The sequence below is a fragment of the Cricetulus griseus genome, chromosome 4 (genome assembly GCF_003668045.3).
Source record: "Cricetulus griseus strain 17A/GY chromosome 4, alternate assembly CriGri-PICRH-1.0, whole genome shotgun sequence".
Classification (NCBI taxonomy): domain Eukaryota; kingdom Metazoa; phylum Chordata; class Mammalia; order Rodentia; family Cricetidae; genus Cricetulus; species Cricetulus griseus.
The window spans coordinates 205183221-205203184 of record NC_048597.1 but is presented as its reverse complement, the minus strand read 5'-3'; the positions used below and the strand labels follow the sequence as shown (position 1 = coordinate 205203184).

Sequence of the window (19964 nt, the reverse complement as noted above, 5' to 3'; positions counted from 1 at the left end):
AGTCAAATGCCCGTATTGATTTAGAATCTTGGTGTTTTTCACATTTGTCATACAAATTCATACATGTCTTTTTTATTTACATTTATGAATGATGAAATCATGTCACCAAAAGGCTGAGTAATTTGTCATGTAATAAAGGAAGTTAAAATCACAGCTGGGATTTGAGACCCGAAATTACTAAATTTCAGTCTGTTACAACAATTTTATATCACAAGGTAGTCAGTGATAAAATTAAATAGTAATTGTCCATAAGTTGAGTACTTGTAGTTTATAATATATAGCCATATATATGAAAATAACCAGAATTAGCTTATATTTTTAACCCTTAATCTTTCTAACTTTTTGTGTAGTGGGAAATGGTGAAATCGGTTTTCTTTACTTTCTCTCTCTCTCTCTCTCTCTCTCTCTCTCTCTCTCTCTCTCTCTCTCTCTCTTTGGTTTTTTGAGATAGGGTTTCTCTGTGTAGCTTTGGAGCCTATCCTGGCACTCGCTCTAGAGACCAGGCTGGCCTCGAACTCACAGAGATCAGCCTGCCTCTGCCTCCCAAGTGCTGGGATTAAAGGCATGCACCACCAATGCACAGCTTTCTTTATTTCTTTATCCACCTTTACAAACAAGAAAGCAGTTTGAAAGATAATTTAAAGATAGCAGTGTTACTACCATACACACTTAAGAGTGTAGCTAGTTAGATTAGATAATTCTTAGATTCTGAATGCCCTCTAATTTTTTCCTTCTAGAATGGGACAAAACAGTCTATATTAAAAACCTTTTCTGATCTTGATTTTATTATAATGTTCTTGATATTGTGTAAGTTGTGATCAACCATCCAGCTGAAAGTAACTACATGGTAGATCTTTGTAACTTTTCTGAACCTTTTTCTTGACTTTTAGTTTTTATAACTTTGAATTATAAAACAGAAAATACTGTAGAATTTGCAAAAGAATGATGTAAGAGATTTTGCTTTTAAACATTTCTAAATCAAAGCAAAACCCTTAGTAATTAAGAAATGTAAAATATGAAAAGTCTCAGATATTTCATAAAAGATGATGTACACATGTCTTGGAGACACATGAAGAGAGATGGAGCACCATTAATCATCAAGAAACCACAGTCTAAAACCATTTTGTCACTTTTAGGGTTAATCAGTAATGTAATGATAGAACTTTCACCAGTTGACTCATGTTGTTGCTGGAGTTTCTTGTTCCGTCAGGTTCCACCACCCTTCAGCCCCAAGTAAGCACATGGATGCTATATTAATTGTAAAAACTGTTGGCTGATGTCTAGGGCTTCTTATTGGCCAGCTCTGTCTTAATTATTAACTCATCTCTATGAATCTATGTATTTCCATGTGGTCTTGGCTTACTGGAGAATGCCTGGAACTTTTACTCCTTTGGCAGCTACATGGCATCTCCTGACTCTGCCTCTCTCTGTCTTCCTCTCCTAGAATTCTCCTGCAGTACTAGCCCTACCTATCTTCCTGCCTGGCGATTGGCCAAACAGTGTTTTGTTCATCAATCAATAAGAGAAACATATATACAGAAGGACATCCCCCATCAGACTCACAGTGTGGTAGGGTAATTGCAGAGCATGTAAGGGGAGTTTCTGGGAGATAGGTTTTATTTTTAATTCAATCTTTGAACATTTTGTGTAGTTGGACTTTTTTTGGGACTGCCAGCCTCCAAATAATGACACAGAGACGTCCTAATTATAAAAACTTGACCTTTAGCTTAGGCTTGTTCCCAACTAGCTCTCTTAGCTTAAATTAACCTGTTTCTATTAATCTACATCCTGCCATGTGGCTTTTTACCTCTTTTCCATTCTGTGTGTCTAACTCCCTTCGTGTCTTGTTTCATGTTTCTCACAAGCCTAGATTCATTCCTCTCTCTGCCCAGAAGTTCCACCTAACCTCTCTTGGCCATTCATCTCTTTATTAAACTAATTTGGTGCCTTAGACAGGCAAAGTAAAACAGCGATACATCTTTACACAGTTAGCTCAGATGTCCTGCAACAATTCTGTACATGAATGTATTGTTTTTAATCATACCCCTCATACACTCTCTGAACTCCTTTCCACAAGTTCCCTTATTTTCATGTATTTTTTTATGTGTGTGACCCACTGTGTTTAATTTGGGCTGCTTGAATAAGCATGGGTAGGACATTATTTACTGGAGCATGGGCAACTAACCAATGGCTACATCACTGAAGAAAATGATTTCTCCTTTTCCAATAGCCATTAACTGCCAACGGGGCCTCCCACACCTCTTCCCCAACCATAATGAGTCAGTTGATAAAGTGCTTGCCTTGAAAGCATTCAGAACTTCATTTTATAAACACTTGTAAAATCCCAAGACTGAGGATGTGGAGACAACAGGATCACTGCAACTTGCTGGCCAGTAGGTATAGCCAAATTAGTGAGCTACAGGTTCAGCTAGAAACCCTGTGTCAAAAAATAAGGTAGAGACAAATGGAGGAAGATACTTCAACTTCTGATCACACATACATGCACACACAAATCAAATCACTGAGGCTGGGGAAATAGCTCAGTCAGTAAAGTGCTAGTTGTGCAAGCATGAGGACCAAAGTTTGGATCCTCAGTGCCCGTGTAAAAAGCTATTTGCCATGGCATGAAAATGAGCTGGGCCTGTTAGAATAGGAAAATCCAGGCTCAGGGAAAGACTCTCAAAAAAATAAGGTGGAGACAGATTGAGGAAGACACTCAACATTGATTGACCTGTGGACTTCAACTCATACACTCACACCTGCACACATATGTGTACACATATACACACAAATAGAAAGAAATCTTATCACTGGGCTAAGAATATGACTCAGTGGTAGAGTTCTTGCCTAGTATATACAAGGCCCCAGGTTCTAGGCCCTGGACTCCCCCACCCCCATATAACTAGTTGTTTAAGGTACTATTGGGAGCATAAGGGGACTTTCTAGAGTGGTACCCATTCTATATTTTGATTGGGATGGAAGCTACACAGTTTTGTAAATTTATCAAAGGCCACCAACCTCCATAGAATTTATAAATAATTCAGGAAAGACAATGAAGATATTTAGTAATATTTATAATACATTTTAAAATATTTTATGTAGTATTTTCCATTTTCGATGGTAGGTATTATTGTGGCCAATACAATTTTATATAGTTATATATTTCTAGTAGTTATATTTTAAATTAATTATACATATAATTACATAGTTATAGTAATGTAGATGGCTTTGTTCTTGGCTCTCATTTAGGTCTGCTTTAGGTGAGCATGGCCTAAGCAATTACTAGATCTTTGTCTCCTGGACCTTCTGAAAAGCTATGTGTTTGGAATTCTTTTGGCACCTGAGGTCTTTTCAGTTCAGCTTGATTTGTATAGGATTTGTCTGAAACGGTATTGAGAATAATTTTGGGGTTTTTGAAGTTCTTTTCTAAAGAATCTTAGTTTATAATTTCATTGATGTTTATTGAAAATGACATTTGAATATGATTTTATTTAACAGTGCCATTTTAATAGTGGTAGTAATGAATTATTTAATAGTAATAAATTACATATTATTTGGCATAATGAGCTTTCTCTTTTCTCTCTAGACCATACTTCAGTGAAGAATTTTACTTTGAGATTCCAAGAACCTTCCAGTATTTGTCATTTTATGTTTATGATAAGAATGTTTTACAAAGAGATCTTCGTATAGGTAGGTGCAACTCAATAATTTTTTTTGTTCCAAGACAGGATTTCTCTGTAGCTCTGGCTGTCCTGGAACGCACTTGTAGACCAGGCTGACCTCAAGCTCACAGAGATCCACCTGCCTTTGGCTCCAGAGTGCTGGGATTATCAAGATAAAATATTTGTAAAATGAGAAAGGCATGCAGTATTTGTTTTTTAGTATATATAGTCACCATCTGCTTGGGGGGTGCAGAATACTTTAAACATAAGTTTTTCTGCGTTTATTTTTCTAAAGTCTTTCTTTTCACTTGATAGCTGAAAGTTGACACTTCTTCTCATAAAAGTTTGTCATTTTCTTTGTGTTTTCAACTGCTGAACTAAAAGTAAGCTATGTTGCAAGCAAGAGGGCATAACATACATTTGCGGTACCTGAAAGTAGATTTTGGGGTTTTTGTTTGTTTTTGATGGGGTTTTTTTGTTTGTTTGTTTGTTTTTGTTTTGTTTTTGGGTTTTTTGGTTTTGTTTGGTTTTTGAGGCACACTGGTGTTTTGTCTGAATTTGTGTGTGAGGTGATTGCATCAGATCCCCTAGGACCGGGTTTATAGACAGTTGTGAGCTGCCATGCGGGTGCTGGAAATTGAGGGTCCTTTGGAAGAGTAACCAGTGTGCTTACCAACCCCAAGTAGTTGCTTTTTAAAAAAGGAAAAAAGTGAATTGCTTTTAAACTGGAGCATAACTCCTTTGTTGGAACTTTTGTGCAGTCTTTGAATTGTTAATCATATGCAAAACTATGTCTACTTCTTAAAACTTGAATTGAGGAAGGAAATGATTTGCACCAACATGGCAAATACTTCATTTAAATATCATTTGTTTCTTTCATACTACTTTGTTCATGGTACATTCATTATCTTTCCCCAGTAGAGAGGAAATTTAGAGAGCTGCCTTGATTTTTAAAATGTGTGAATTGAAGCAGTATAGTCAGTTTAATCATGTTTTGATAAAGTGAAATTTTAAAAAGATAATTTTTATCATTAATAGGTGATAATGTTTGTCCTTTCACTTAATTGGAACACCTAACCTCTTGTTAAATGCAGCTGAAACTGCTCAAAAATAGCCAACACATAACACTTCATTCATAGCCTTATAGAACTTGGAAAATTATATTGCACTGCCACTTATATTTTGTTTTTTATCCTGAATGTACTAGAAAAATATTAATCTGAGTAAATTACAGTGCTAAAATACAATTATGTTAGAGTCCAACTGAGTTCTTTCTTTCTTTTTTTTTTTTTTTTCTTCTTTTTCTTTTTTTCCTGGTATTTTGAGACAGGGGTTCTCTGTATAACAGCCCTGGATGTTCTGGAACTCTGTTTTTAGACCATATTGTCCTCAAATTTACAGAGATCTATCTGCCTCTGCCTCCTGAGTGCTGGGATTATGGCTGAGTTTTTCTAATCCCCTGATTCAGAATGACCCACAAAAGGGTCTGCCAATGGACAAACAGAAATAAGACATTTCTCTTTTAGGATATAGGAGAAAAAAAATATAGAAAAAGGTTTTTAAAATCTGTACTCCCAGCCAGGCAGTGGTGGTGCATACCTTAAATTCCAGTACTTTGGAGGCAGAGGCAGGTGAATCTCTGTGAGTTTGAGGCCAGCCTGGTCTACAAAGAGAGTTTGAGAACTGTTACATAGAGAAACCCTATTCCAAATAATTAAATAAAAATCTGTAATTCCAGCACTTGGAAAGCTAAGGCAGGAGGATTACCATGAGTTCAAGTCTATCTTGGGCTATGTAACAAGTACCAGGACCGCTAGAGCTACATAGCAACATCCTATTTCAAAGAAAAGGGTGGTAGTGGATTTTTATATCAACAGATTCAAGACTAAGTATTTTCTATAAAGTATTCAATACTGCTTATAAGTGGTAAGATTGTATAAACTATATTTTCTCATTTATTTTCTGTAGGAAAAGTAGCCATCAAAAAAGAAGACTTGTGTAATCACAGTGGTAAAGAAACTTGGTTTTCACTGCAGCCTATTGACTCGAATTCAGAAGTTCAGGTAAGTTAAGTACTGCATGTGATTGTGACATACAGAAAAATGAATGAAAACCAACTAATTATACTAGTGTATACTGTTAGAACTTGTTGTACCTTGTTTTTAAGTTCTAATGCCACACATTGTAGACCTTCTAGTAATAGGGAGCTAGAAGGAAGTAGCTCTTTCATGGGGATATAAAAATAAGGTATGAACAGTGAGATAGCTCACTGGGTAAAGGCACTTGCTGCCAAGCCTGATGACCTGAGCTCAATCCCCAGAGAGAACCAACTCTCACCTCTGACCTCCATTCGTGTTCATGGCACCTGCACACATACACATACATGTATTCATAGAGAACTAACCACAAAATCTAAAGTCTAAAAGACATATTCAAGAAAGTTGTCATGAGCAAAGTACAATATATACATTTCTAGAAATGCCACAGTGAAATCCATTAGTCAGTGCAATTGATGTGCATTGATAATTACAATAAAAATAATGTATGCATGTGTACACATAAGGGTTTAGGAATTTTGTTGTTTGTTTTTGAGACAGGGCCACTCTATGTCCTTTAACACACTATAGCCTAGGCTGGCCTAGAACTCATAGAGGTCCACCTGTCTCTGCCTTCCAGTGTTGGGATTAAAGGTGTGTGCTGCCACACTCAGCAAGAGGACATTTCCTACATTTCTGAGTCCCAGTTTCAAAATAATGCTTTTTTAAAAGAGGAGAACATTTTAAAGGAAAGGATAATGTATTAACTCTGTCCTTTAGGGAATACATGCAAGTCTGGTTGTATTCATTCTTATCAGGATGCTTTTATTCCATTTCTAATAAACTAGATGGGAAAAAAATGTTACTTATTTAAACCATGCCTGGATCTTCAATGCACAGCCTTCATTCCTACCTCTTCCTTCCTGTCCACCTCTTTTTATTTGAAGGGTATCATTATGCTTGTTAGTTTCTTCTTTCCTCTTGCCAAAATAAAAGGCCGTGTATAGATTCTATATATGAACAGAAATGTTTGTTTAGCCAAGTAGTTGAAGTTTCTAGGAAACCTAAGTTTCTATGACTTAAGAATTATTTCTAAAGCAATCGTTTTTCTTTTTTGTAACTCTACTTCTTAAATACAGTAATGATCGTGAAACTATTTCTAAGAACATAATTGCAATCAGGATTCTTCCTTTCTTAAGGAGGCTATAATTTGCCACTAGGTCTCAAATAGAAGTTTAAGATAAGAGGATAAAAACATACCCACAGATATTTTGCAAATAAGTGTGTCTTCATTTCCTCATAACCTTTCATGCAATCTCTAAGATTAAATTCTCAAAAATACGTATTGTGTGCTGAAATCTCTAAAGTACACAATACAGCCAAGTATTGGTTTTACTTTATATCTGCTCCACCCCATTTTAATACTCAATCTTTTCATTTGACTCTAAAGTATCATTCAGATCCCAATAGGCATTGTCAATAACCCAGTTGAGAAGCAATGTGAGGAAGTAGAATGGGCTGAAATTAGAAGTCAGAAAATTTTTACTTGGTGTTTTTAATATATGGTTATTTTGATGATCTTTGGCTTCATTTCTGTAAAATGAGAATAAAACTCACCATATAGGACTCATATGGCATGAGAAGAATACTTTAAAACTGTTAATTTTGAGCTGTGTTGTAGTTCGGTTGTTAGAGTGTTTGACTAGCATGCTCAAAGACCTGGGTGTGCTCCCCAGAATCACAGAAACTGAATATGGTGGTATATACCTGTAATCCCAGAACCTAGGAAGTGAAGATAGAATTTTAAGGCCAGCCAGGCTGCATAAACTTTTGTTTTTAAAATAAACAGACAAACCTATTCGTTTCTATGCAAATGTAAATTTGTTACTACCAGTCAGTCTGGTGGTGTCCTAGTTAGGGTTTCTATTGCTGTGATGAAACACTGTGACCAAAAAAGCAAGTTGGAAAGGAAAGAGTTTATTTGACTTAAAATACTTCCATATTGCTGTTTGTGGCAGTTTGAATGAATGGCCCCATAGGCTCATAGGGAGTGGCACTATTAAGAAGTGTGACCTTCTGCAGTGTTTGTGGCTTTGATGGAGGAAGTGGGTGACTCCGGGTGGGCTTTGAGGTCTCTGATGCTCAGGCTAGGCCCAGTGTGGCACTCTCTTGTTGCTGCCTGCCGATCAAGATGTAGACCTCTCAGGTCCTTCTCCAGCATCATTTCTACCTACAAGCTGCCTTGCTTCTCAACATTGTGGTAATAAACTAAACCTCTGAATTATAAACCAGCCCCAATTAAATGTTTTCCTTTTTATAAAAGGAGTTCCCATGGTCATGGTGTCTTTTCACAGCAATAAAACCCAAATTAAGACACTTTATCATTGAAAGAAGTCAGAGCAGGAACTCAAACAGGGCAGGAACCTGGAGACAGGAGCTCTGATGGCAGAGGCCATGGAGGAGTGCTCTTACTGGCTGTTCCTCATGGCTTGCTCAGCCTGCTTTCTTATAGAACCTAGCACCACCTGCCCAGGGGTAGCACCACCCACAATGGGCTAGGCCTTTCCTCATCAATCACTAATTAAGAAAATGCTCTACAACTGGATCTTTTTTTTTTTTTTTCTTTTTTGGTTTTTCAAGACAGGGTTTCTCTGTGGCTTTGGAGGCTGTCCTGGAACTAGCTCTTTAGACCAGGATGGTCTCAAACTCACAGAGATCTGTCTGCCTCCCGAGTGCTGGGATTAAAAGCATGCGCCACCACTGCCCTGCTACAACTGGATCTTATGTCAGCATTTTCTCAATTAAAGTTCCTTCCTTTCAAATAACTCTAGCTTGTGTCAAGTTGACATAAAACTAGTCAATACAGGTGCCTTTCTAATGTAGCCTTACAAAATTACCAATTTACTTTCTTTTTTGACATGATTTACTACATTTTCTATATATAGTCCACATGAGAAATTGGGTATGGTGTTAACCTTTTTGGAGATGGTGCTCACTGTGTACCTGAGGTTGGCTGTACACCTTAGAATCTCCTTAGTGTTGGGATTATAGACATGCATCACTGCACCCTTCTAATCTTTCTAGTAATTTGAACACAAGGGAAGACAAAGAAGGGCTTTGAGATTTTGAAATGGATTAGAAGATTCAGTACAATTTATTTATTAAATGCATTCTTAATGACCAGTGTGAATTTTCTGAAGGATTTAAAGATTTTGTTCTGAAAATGTTGGACCCTATAGGGTATTCTTTATGTAATACTTGGAGACAATACTAGAAACTAATACTGTGGCACGGGCTTTTGACAGTGTATATATAAAACTGTCACCTCTGAAACATGAAAGTACTTAAAGTAGCATTTATATTTTATATATAGTATTGGCATTTTAAATTTTAGTACTGTTTGGTTTCGTGACTATTAGTCATTAACTTTTCCAGAACTTTTATCTTAAATAGTAATTAGCAAGATTTACCCGTTATTTAAAATATATTGTAAAAGAAGAATGCTGTAGGAGGTGGGAGGGATGGATAATACTTTTTAAGATAACATGGTATTATTGGGAATATTATTATTTAGCCACAAACCAATCTGAGAATACCACATTAACCTTGTAAGTAGAAAAGATATGAAAACAGCCCATACTTAATACAGAGCCTAGTCTGTTAGTGTTTGTTTACCTTGCATGTTTTTAACTTAAAAAAAAACATGAAAACATAAAAATAGGTGATAATATAGAAAGTGATGAGAGTGAATTTAGCCAGGATTCCATCTCATGATTACTTTTAGTAATGATAAAAGTATGTACCAAGTACAACAGTGAGTACTTAGTATACATTATGTCATTTAAAGTCCAGAATAGCACTATGAAGTAGATAGTCTTATATTTTAATAGGATTAAAAGATATACTGACTTCTCCAGTCATAGAAACTGTGATTTCAGTGGAGATCTGTCTGAGTCTAATCACAGCACTGGACTGCCTAGTGGGGGTGCATTAGAAAGTCCCTAGGGAGCTTGTGAGCTCCTCAATCAGGCATTTGCACAAAAGCTGCATGTTGATTGGCAGTTAGGTTCTGACAATAGCAGACAAGATAAAAGTTCACATAAGCTAAAAGTGATCTTTGAAGTGACTTTAAATTCTCATAAAATGGTTGACTGCCACAGAGAAAGTTTTTATTTGGGGCTTTGATGAATGAACACTGTGTAGTGTCATCCTTATGAGGAGACCTCAACCCGGAAGCAGTGTCTGCTGTAAGGCAGGTAGGACTGAGATCTGCTGATTGATTTCTTTCTTTTCATGTTTTATGTTTTCTTATCTTTCATTTTGTAGAGAGAATAGTTAATTTTTTCTTCTTTCACTTTCATTGTAACAACTTTATACTTGTAAAATAAAGAGAAAAAATATTTGGGGGCTATGGGGGAATTTTGTGTGTGTGTGTGTGTGTGTTTGCGCGCGCGCGCGCGCGCGCGCGCGCACCCATGTACTTGTGAGCTTGTACATTTAGATGCCAGAGAATAACCTTGGGTATCATTCTTCAAGCTGCTCCCTCTTGCTTTTGGGATAAGGTCTCTCCTTGGGACCTGGAGTTCACTAACTTGCTAGACTTGCTGCTCAGTGAGTCCTGGGGATTTGCCTGTCTCTGCCTCTCTAACATTGGGATTACAATTACACAATATCACATCCATCTTTTTTAAGAGTCATTTCTTAATTTTTTGAGATTATAATTACATTGTTTTCCTTTTCCTCCCTCCAAACCCTCCCATATATCTTTCCTTGTTCTTTTTCAAATTCATGTCTATCAGTTGGTGTTGCATATACTTATGTATGTATGTATGTATGTATGTACATATACTCTTAAATTCATAACTGCAACCTGCTCAATCTGTACAATGCTGTCTGATGTATGTTTTCAGGGCCTCCAGTTTGGTATCAGATAACCAATTGGTGTGTTCTTCCCTGGAAAGGACTGTTTTCTCCTGCTGTCAGCATTCCTTAGGTGGCTATAGTTCTTTGTGTAGGATTGGGGCCTCCTGGAATACCCTCATCTCAATCCCCATTAGCTTTCTGTTGGTGAAACTTTATGGGTGTACTCCGTAACATTACTAGGAGACACAGTTTCACAGCAGACTCCCTGATCCTCTGGTTCTCACCATCTTTCCATCCCCCCCTTGCACAGTGACCCTAGGCCTTAGGTAAAGGAATTGAATTGTAGATGTGTCTGTTGGGACTGGGCTCTACACTCTGCATTTTGTTGATTATGGTTTTCTGTAATGGTCTTGGTCTGTTGCAAAGAGAAGTTGCCTTGATATTTCAGACTAGTACTACACTTAACTGTGGGTGTAAAGGCAAGTATTTAGAATGTAGTTAGACACTCATCTTTTTCACACCCATTTTTCTGGGTAGATGGTTGAGATTAAATGTCATCCTCATGCATGTGTGGCAGGCGCTTTACTAACCAAGCTACCTCCTCTGCCACATGTAAAGAGTCTTAAAGATAAGATTTCACCTATCCTTTTTGTATGTCTAATGAGAGCACGTACCTCTTTGTTTCTTTCTGTGAATTTACTCTTTTATTGACTCCAAAAAATGCAATATTCATCTTTGAGTCTCTGTACAAATATAGCTTCCTCATCCTCAAACATCTGACTCAAAATTTGCAGAGAAGTTGGCTAGATTTGGGTCACTATCCACTGAAGTCTAATTTGGTGTGGTCGGAAGAAACATTATAGGGTAGTACATTCTGGAGTTTGGGTTAGGCCTGTTTGTCTAAAGGCTTGAGTGGATGAAATGATTAGTATCTTTATCTCAGAGAGGGAGACATTTAATTTCCTATTGTTACCACTAATTAGCATTTGAAGCTCAAATGATTACTGATGATTGTTGCCCAAGGATCATCAGTGTAATGAGGATCTCAGTGTGAAGGATTGTCTTTGCTTGTAAAGACACAATAAGTGACATGCAGAAATGTAGTTTGTTTTCAAAGGAGATCTCTACTAGTAACTTGTATTTTATACCTAAACAGTTTAAATATTTTAGCCTTTTACTTTGCTACTTTATTATTGCAGTTATTTTTTTTTCAGAAGTTCATGATAGCCGAATTTAATGAGTGCATTTTCTACCTTTTTGGACAGAATTTTGTTTTTTGTTTTTCCAGAAAGGGTTTCTCTGTGGCTTTGGAGACTGTCCTGGAACTAGTTCTTGTAGACCAGCCTGGTCTCAAACTCACAAAGATCCACCTGCTTTTGCCCCCCAAGTGCTGAGATTAAAGGTGTGCGCCACCACTACCCAGCTTTGGACAGAATTTTAATTTAAAAAATTTATGTGTGTGAATGTTTTGCCTATAAGTATGTTTCCACCACATGTGTGCCTAGTGCCTGTGGAAGCCAGAGGGTGTTGGACCTCTTAGAACTGGAGTTACAGATGGTTGTGACTCTCCATGTAGGTGCTGAGAGTAAAACCCAGGTCCTCTGGAAGAGCAGCCAGTGCTCTTAACTGCTGAGCCATGTCTTCATCTCCTTGACAAATTTTTTGAAAAGAATATGTTATGTGTATGTGCCTGTGTATATGTGTATGTGTCCCATGTGTGCAAAGCCCATAGAAGTCAGAAGAGGGCATCAGATCCCCTGGAACAGGAGTTGCAAGTGGTTGTGAGCCACCCTATAGGTCCCGGGAGTCAAACCTGGGTCTTCTACAAGAGCAGTGAATGCTCTTAACCACTAAGACATTTTTTTTTTCAGCCCCTTTTTTGCTTTCTTCATAACACGCTGAATTTTTTTCTTGGTTCTGTGTTTTGCCATTTTTCCCTCTGGGTTGAACTGTACTCTTAAACCATGAAAATGTACCTTCAGATTCTGCAGTGAGTCTGAGGAAAGCACAAATAAATGGCTCGCCCTACTTAGGACATTATGCCACTAAGTTCATTGGGCGTTTCTAGCCCTTCCTTTCCTTGACTTCTAATCAGGTCTTGATTCTGGCTGACTGTTTCTTTCATTTCAAAGCATTTTCCGCCTTAGGTTCTAGTCCTGGTTATGATTCTGGTAGACATTGTGTTCCACTTGGTGTCCTTTTTCTGTGTTTTCTTCCATACAAGTAAAGTTAGTATAGCTTGTGCCAGTTCCATACAAGCTTGTGCCAGTGCCTTCTGTAAATTTTGTTTGGCTTCAGTTCTTACAGCCATCCTCTCAGCTGTAAAGATGCTGGAACTCACGGCTTTTAAGCTTTGTTCCATTCTTGTTTCTTAGGTACCATGATACAGAACATACTTTACTTACACAAGACTGTTAATTATGGGTGGTGTCCCACAAACTTGTACAGACAACAAACCCAGATGAATGTCAGTTATGTCCTTTTGATGCAATTACTTATTAAGTCTTACCCAACAGGATAATCTTGAGCATCTGGATTATACCATAAGTTATTGACTGTTACATATTTTTCTTCATGGCCTTTGTTTTAAAACCATTTTAAACAACATTTAAGAAGAAATCTCTACTAGTTTATTAAACACATGCTCAGTTAAGGCATCATGAATATAAAAGTATAATCCATTATTATAAGTTGATTTTTTAAAACTTCTTTTATAAATTTGTACATGGGAAATAACAGAAATTAGCCATTCTATCTCTTTTAATTTAATTTTTAAATTTTTGTTTTTTTATTTTGAAACAAGGTCTCCCTGTGTAACCCTGACTGGCATGGAAATCACTGTGTAGACCAGGCTGTTCTCAAACTCAGAGATCTTCTTGCTTCTGCTTCCTGAGTGCTGGGACTAAAGACGTGCTTCACTGTTCCCTGCTTTCTATCTCATTATTATTGTTCAAAGAGGAAAACAAACCTGATATAAGAGATGTTATAAAGTAAAACTTTGTGTTTTATGTGACAGACAATTGTGTCCAAAATTATTTACAGAGGCAGTTTCTGTAGATAAAGCCATGCCAGCCGGGAGTTGGTGGCACATGCCTTTGATTCCAGCCCTAGGGAGGCAGAGGCAGGCGAGTCTCTGTGAGTTCGATGCCAGGACAAGCTCCAAAATACACAGAGAAACCCTGTCTTGAAAAACAAACAAACAAAAAGCCATGCCAGATGCTGTGGTGATGCACACTTGTAATTCCAGCTACTCTGGAGGCTGACACAGAATGGTCATCTAATCTGACTTCAGGAACAGCTTAGACAGTAAAGAAAGACTTGATCTCAAAAGCAAACAGCAAAAATCTGTCAGAAGCCATAAGTTTTACTTTTTGCTCTCCTCTTAAGAAGTTTTTAAAAAACAGTTGAAACATACCAAGTTCTTTTAAATTTGTTTTTTAAATTTGTGTATTTTATGTGTCTTTGTGAGTCTGTGTGTGTGTGTGTGTGTGTGTGTGTGTGTGTACACTATGTGCATATTTGGTGCTCTTGGAATCCAGAAGATGCATCAGGTCTCCCAAAGCTAGAATTCCAGATGGTTGTGAGCTGCCATGTGGGTGCTGGGAATTGAAGTGGGTTCCCTGCAGGAGCACCCAGCATTCTTAACCATGGAACAGGCTCACAAACCCTGGAACATACTGAGTTGTTTTTATAAGGAAATTATTAATATTTAAATGTTTATAATTTAGAGCGTGTCTAGACATAAGAGGATTTTATTTTCATGCATTGCATTTTGCCTGATTATTTCAGTTTTTCTGAAATATGCATAAATTGTCATGCATTTTCTAATTTGATATCAGGATTTATATACGTATGTACACACACACACACACCCTCACATGCTCTTCCCTTCTCTGGGCTTCATTATGAGTATTTTCTACTGATTAACCTCTCCTTTTTATTACTCTTCAGCTGCAGCTGATCTAATGTTAAATATATCTCATTTCACTTACTTTATTATTTAATTCTAAATTTTTCATTTAATTCTTTTCATAGTTCCTAGTTATTTGCTGGATTTTTGCTTTATTTTCTGTTTTATTGTTATTTTATTACTAAGGCCTGTTAGAAATTGTGCCTCTGATAAGATCACTTGGTTCACCAGCTGCTAGACATTGTACCCAAGATCTCCACTTGGCACTGTGGGAATGTGTCTCGTCAGCTGGGTAGAGGCAATGCAGCGCTCTGACTGTTTCATCACCGGTGAAGGGAAAAGATAACCAAGCTCTAGATTGTGTTGTTCCTAAGCTCTTTTCTTGAGGAAGCTGACAGCTTGAATTGCTTTAAACTTACTAAACTGTGTTTTAAACCCAGTTCTGAACAACTATGTATCAGAGAGAACTCTGTTTATATTTCAGTCTTTCCATCAATGATTTTGGCCAGGTATTGTTACACTTTAATTTATGTATCCCTGGCTAGTTTGCTAACTTCTGGTAGGTAGTGACTGTACCTTAGACATTTGTTTGTTCCTATCTGTTCCCATGGTATCTCCTAAAACATGGCAGATATTGAATCTGCTATGTTAAATTATATAAATATATTCTGCTATATTAATTTAGTAGTTGAAAAAAGTAGTTGATAGAAGTAAGTTTTAAAAAATTGATTCTTACTGTCTTTAACTTAATTTTATAGCTTTAGAAATTAATTTCTCTTTAATTTTACCAAAAACATAAGTGCCATCTTTAAGGAAAAACTGTGGTCATTGAGGTACATAAACACTTATTAAACAGGGCATAAAGTTCTTAAAATTTTGCATATCATATTTAATATTAGTATTAGACTGTTTTCTTTCAGAACTTTCATATATACATTATTGATTGTCAGGCATTTAACAACTAAGTATTGCAGAGCCATGTGATAGTGGTTAGTGGATAATTAAATATGTGCTATTTGGACAAAAGTACATTGTAATGTTTTGTTAGCAAAATAGACTGTTCAGTTTACACTTTTTTGTTGTTGTTGTTATAGGGAAAAGTTCACCTTGAATTAAAACTGAATGAACTGATAACAGAGAATGGAACTGTGTGCCAGCAGCTTGTTGTACAGTAAGCATATCTTTTTTACTTTTACTTTTTGCCAAAATTATCTAGAAATAATTCTCTACTTTACATTCTTAGACCAACTGCTTATTTTAAATATTTCAGAAACTTCAAAATGAAACTCTCATATATCATTCTTTACAAAGCTGATGGATCCAGTTTTTTTTTTTTTTTTTTCATCTAGTCCACTCAGGTTATGGCAAGTCATTATATATTCAACTAATTTCTATTGAATGTGGATTAAATGACATATCTTTCTACATTAAGGTATGGCAAGGTCATAGGTAAGGGCCTCTGACTTCCCAGCAGTTTTCAGTTGCAATTAGCTTCTTTGCATGTACTTCTCAATGCTGGAATTTTGTCTTGTTTGAATCTCTGTAGGTCTTAGGCATGTCATCACAGTCTCTGTGAGTTCATAAGTATATCAACCCTGTTGTCTCTAGCAGTCGTTTTCTTGGAGTCATTACATCTGACTCCTAGAATCTTTCTGCCTCCTTTTCTACATAGACCCCTGAGCCTTGAAGGAATGATTTGATGAAGACATCCCACTTAGAACTGAGTTTCCCAAGTCTCTCACTAGCTGCACATTGTCCAGTTGTGGGTGTCTGTGCTAATCCCCATCTACTGCAGTAAGAAGCTTACCTGACGAAGGTTAAAGGATGCACTTACCTATGGTTATAGCATGATGTTACTAGGAGTCATTGCTATGTTCCTTTAGTAAAATAATAGTAGTAGATTTTCCCCTAGGCCCATGACCTGTCTAGTCTTGGGTTTTTTTGGCCACTTTAGTAGTGTCGGGTTTGGGTTCCTTCTCCTGGAGTGGGCCTTAAATAAAAGCAGGGGTTGTTTATTCTTAACGTTTGTGCCACTGTTCCACCAGTATATCTTGCAGGGTTTGTAGTTGCTCCCCCCACATCAAGGACTTTCTTCCTATGGTTATGTTATGTTATTTATTTATTTGTTTGGTTGGTTGGTTGGTTTTGGTTTTTCAAGACAGGGTTTCTCTGTATTGTTTTAGAGCCTGTCCTGGAACTCGCTCTGTAGACCAGGCTGGCCTCTGCCTCCCGAGTGCTGGGGTTAAAGGTGTACGCCACCAACACTCGGCCTTTGGTTATGTTTTTTTCCTACATCATCATCTCCTGAGTCTCACTGACCTTGTTATATATATATATATATATATCTCCTATCCTAAAATGCATGCCTCTGAGACACTTGTACTTATCTGCCCCTAACTGTTAGCTAACTTATCCTCATTTTTCTGCTCTCCTTTGAAGGCAGACTTCTCAAAGACATTTTGTTTAAAGATGTAGGGGCTTGGGGAGTAGTATGTGCACAGGATTGTACACAAATGTGTCTAATATGAGTGCCATATTCACTCCCAATTTAATACCTATCAGCTCTATGTGGCTATTGAAGACTTGAAATATGGCTTATATGATTAAATGCTTTTTAATTTTGTTTAATTTTACTTAATAGCCAAATATGGTTAATGGCTGCAATATTCGTACAAGTCCAATTAAAAAAAAAAAAAAAAAAACAGTGGCTGCTTTCAGGGCTGGGATAAGGAAAATATGTGATAAGGCTAGAATATCTTATGAAATTAAAAAGTAAAAAATACTCTTAAAAATAATGGACAGATAGATATGAATAAACGACATTGAAACTAATCTGAATGAACTCTAGATGGCCAATTATTTGAGACACAAAATTAGTAATAATAATGGATTAAAACCTGCAGAATAAAATATTTATGAGTCACTACTGATACAAGTAAAGAGTTGAATAAATGCATAGGAAGAAAGGATTACTTTTCCTTACAGTAGAATTCTAATCAATCAATTCAAGAAGAATGATGGAGATTGAAATCAGCACTGGTAAACACCACAGTAGTAACTGGGTACAAGCAAAAAGATACTGCAAACTCTCAATTATATAGACACTTAGAAAGCTATTATTATTTTATTGTTAGTATTGTTATTATTATTATTATTATTATTATTATTATTATTATTATTATTTTGGTTTTTCGAGACAGGGTTTCTCTGTGTAGCTGTGGAGCCTCTCCTGGCACTCGCTCTGGAGACCAGGCTGGCCTCGAACTCACAGAGATCCACCTGCCTCTGCCTCCTGAGTGCTGGGATTAAAGGCATACGCCACCAATGCCCGGCTTAGAAAGCTATTATTAAGGAAGTAGTTATAGAATAATTATTCTTAGAGCCTCAGTAAAATATAGGGGAAGGATTGGTGGAAGGATAATTGTTAATTGGTACAGAGCTGCAGGATAGGAGGAATAATTTCTAATGGTTTATAGCACAGCACAGTTTTTGATACTATGTATTGAAAAGGATACCAAGGTGTCTAATCCCAATCTGGTCATAAGCAAATACCAGACAAACTCAGAATAAATAATATGAAAGCAAGTATCCCAGGGTGACAGAGACTAAGAGGACATGGACCCAAACATAGTGTAGGATCTCATACTGCATCCTGGATCTTAGCAAAATTTGAGTGACATCTGTAGATTAATTAGCTTTAGTAGCATTAAGTTAATGTTAGTTTGTTGATTACAATAGTTTCACATTGGTTAACACTGAGTACTGGGTTCACAGAAGCTCTGTATGTTATCTTTATAACTATTTCAAAGTCTGAGATTATATTAAAACAATTTTTAATTGTCTGTACCTTGTACATTCAACCTGTTTTGAGTCTTAGTCTCATATCCCCTGTACTGTCATGTGACATTGCAACTTTACACATCTAAAGCTGAATTATTTTATTCTCATGTTTGCTCAGCTTCTCTCCACAGTCTTAGCAAACATTTGAGTTTACCTGTGTTTTTATGTCAGAACTTACATTTTTCTATCTCTAGCCCTCCAATTTTTCTTAAGCTTTTTTCTATTTTTCTATGCTATGAAGTAAAATTTTTAAATGCCCTTGTCTATGATTATATTTTCTACCATTTCTGCTTCTGTTTTGGTTGGTTTTCTTTTTTTTCTTTTCACAATAGGTCATGTTTATTGATTATTTACATTGGACACGAAGTCTCTAAATACTTTGTATTCCAGGAAAGTACTTGAGTTGTTCTGTAGGTATCAGTTAAGTTCCTTGGAAACAGTTTGTTCTGATTATAATTTGCTTTTAAGCTTTGTCAGACATATGATACCAGCGTCTATCACAGAGCTAGTAAGAGGGGGCCCACCAGCCACAGAAAAAAACTGACATTTAATTAATGATGCCTCTATTGGTGGGAAAATGTAAATCCTAAAATATTTCCTTGGCCTGTGCTTTTTTGGTTAGTTTCAGAATTTTTTAAATAAATATTTAAGTTTATTTTATGTGCATTGGTGTGAAGGTGTCAGATCCTCTGGAACTGGAGTTACAGACAGTTGTGAGCTGCCATGTAGGTGCTGGGAATTGGACCTTGGTCCTCTGGAAGAGCAACCAGCTCTCTTAATCTCTGAGCCATCTCTCCAGGCCTAGTTTTAGAATTTTTAAAATTTGACTTTTGATGCCCAGTTTAGTAGAAATGAATCTTATTTTCAATTTTCTCTTTACTTGGCAGTACTCCATTTGCAGTTCACCCATATATGTGATGAGTGTTTTGCAGAGAAATGGAAGATGTTGCTCAGTAGCCCTGGTCTCTAGAAAGAAAAAAAAGAAAAGAAAAGAAAAAAAAAAAAACTTAACAGCATTTGTGAGCTCCTGTTAGGCAGCAGGAAATGAAGACTTAGACATTAAACCAACTAACTTAGTAATAATTACTGAGAATCTTTGAGAATCAGATCATTAAATTGTGTGCTTTCTGTAAATACAACTATAGTCCATAAAGTAGATTGGTCGGCCTTGGTTTTTATAGTCTAGAACATTTTCTACAGAATGATGCAAGAACTGTTGCTGAGAATCATTCTGAAAGACTACAGAATTATGTGAAGCTTGCCCTATATTTATGAATCAGATTTTAAGTAAAACCACAACCATTTCCTTGTGTGTCATTCATGCTTTAGCAGAGGATATGGTGCCATGGTATTGGCCTGGTTTGTAGTTTCTCATGTAAGTGTGTAGTTTCTTTTCCTTTTTAGAAGCCACAGCAGTTTTGATGTATTATCAAACCACAAAATGTACCTTGAGTATTTACCAGGAAGAAATGTGTTATGGTAGTCTGAGTACCAATTGTGTCATTCCTCTTTAATTCTCTTTGGAGAATAATCATGTAAATAAGCAAATACATCAGTTGGAGTAGTTGGTGTATTGGAACTGCAAAAGTGGTGAATAATTTTAAAGCCTTTGAATTGTTGATTTCGATTTAATGACAGTGTTTCAGAGTTGGA

General features: G+C 36.6%; 1 protein-coding gene across 2 annotated transcripts in view; it reads left to right on the top strand.

Annotated features, from left to right (window-relative positions):
• Positions 1–19964, top strand: part of Rasa2 (RAS p21 protein activator 2) — a 98506-nt gene that overhangs the window by 23561 nt on the left and 54981 nt on the right. For both annotated transcript variants that reach the window (XM_027410908.2, XM_027410907.2), the window contains exons 3-5: positions 3587–3690; positions 5631–5725; positions 15566–15642. In XM_027410908.2, coding sequence (XP_027266709.1) covers positions 3587–3690; positions 5631–5725; positions 15566–15642 — 276 coding nt within the window. The remainder of the gene's footprint in view (positions 1–3586; positions 3691–5630; positions 5726–15565; positions 15643–19964) is intronic.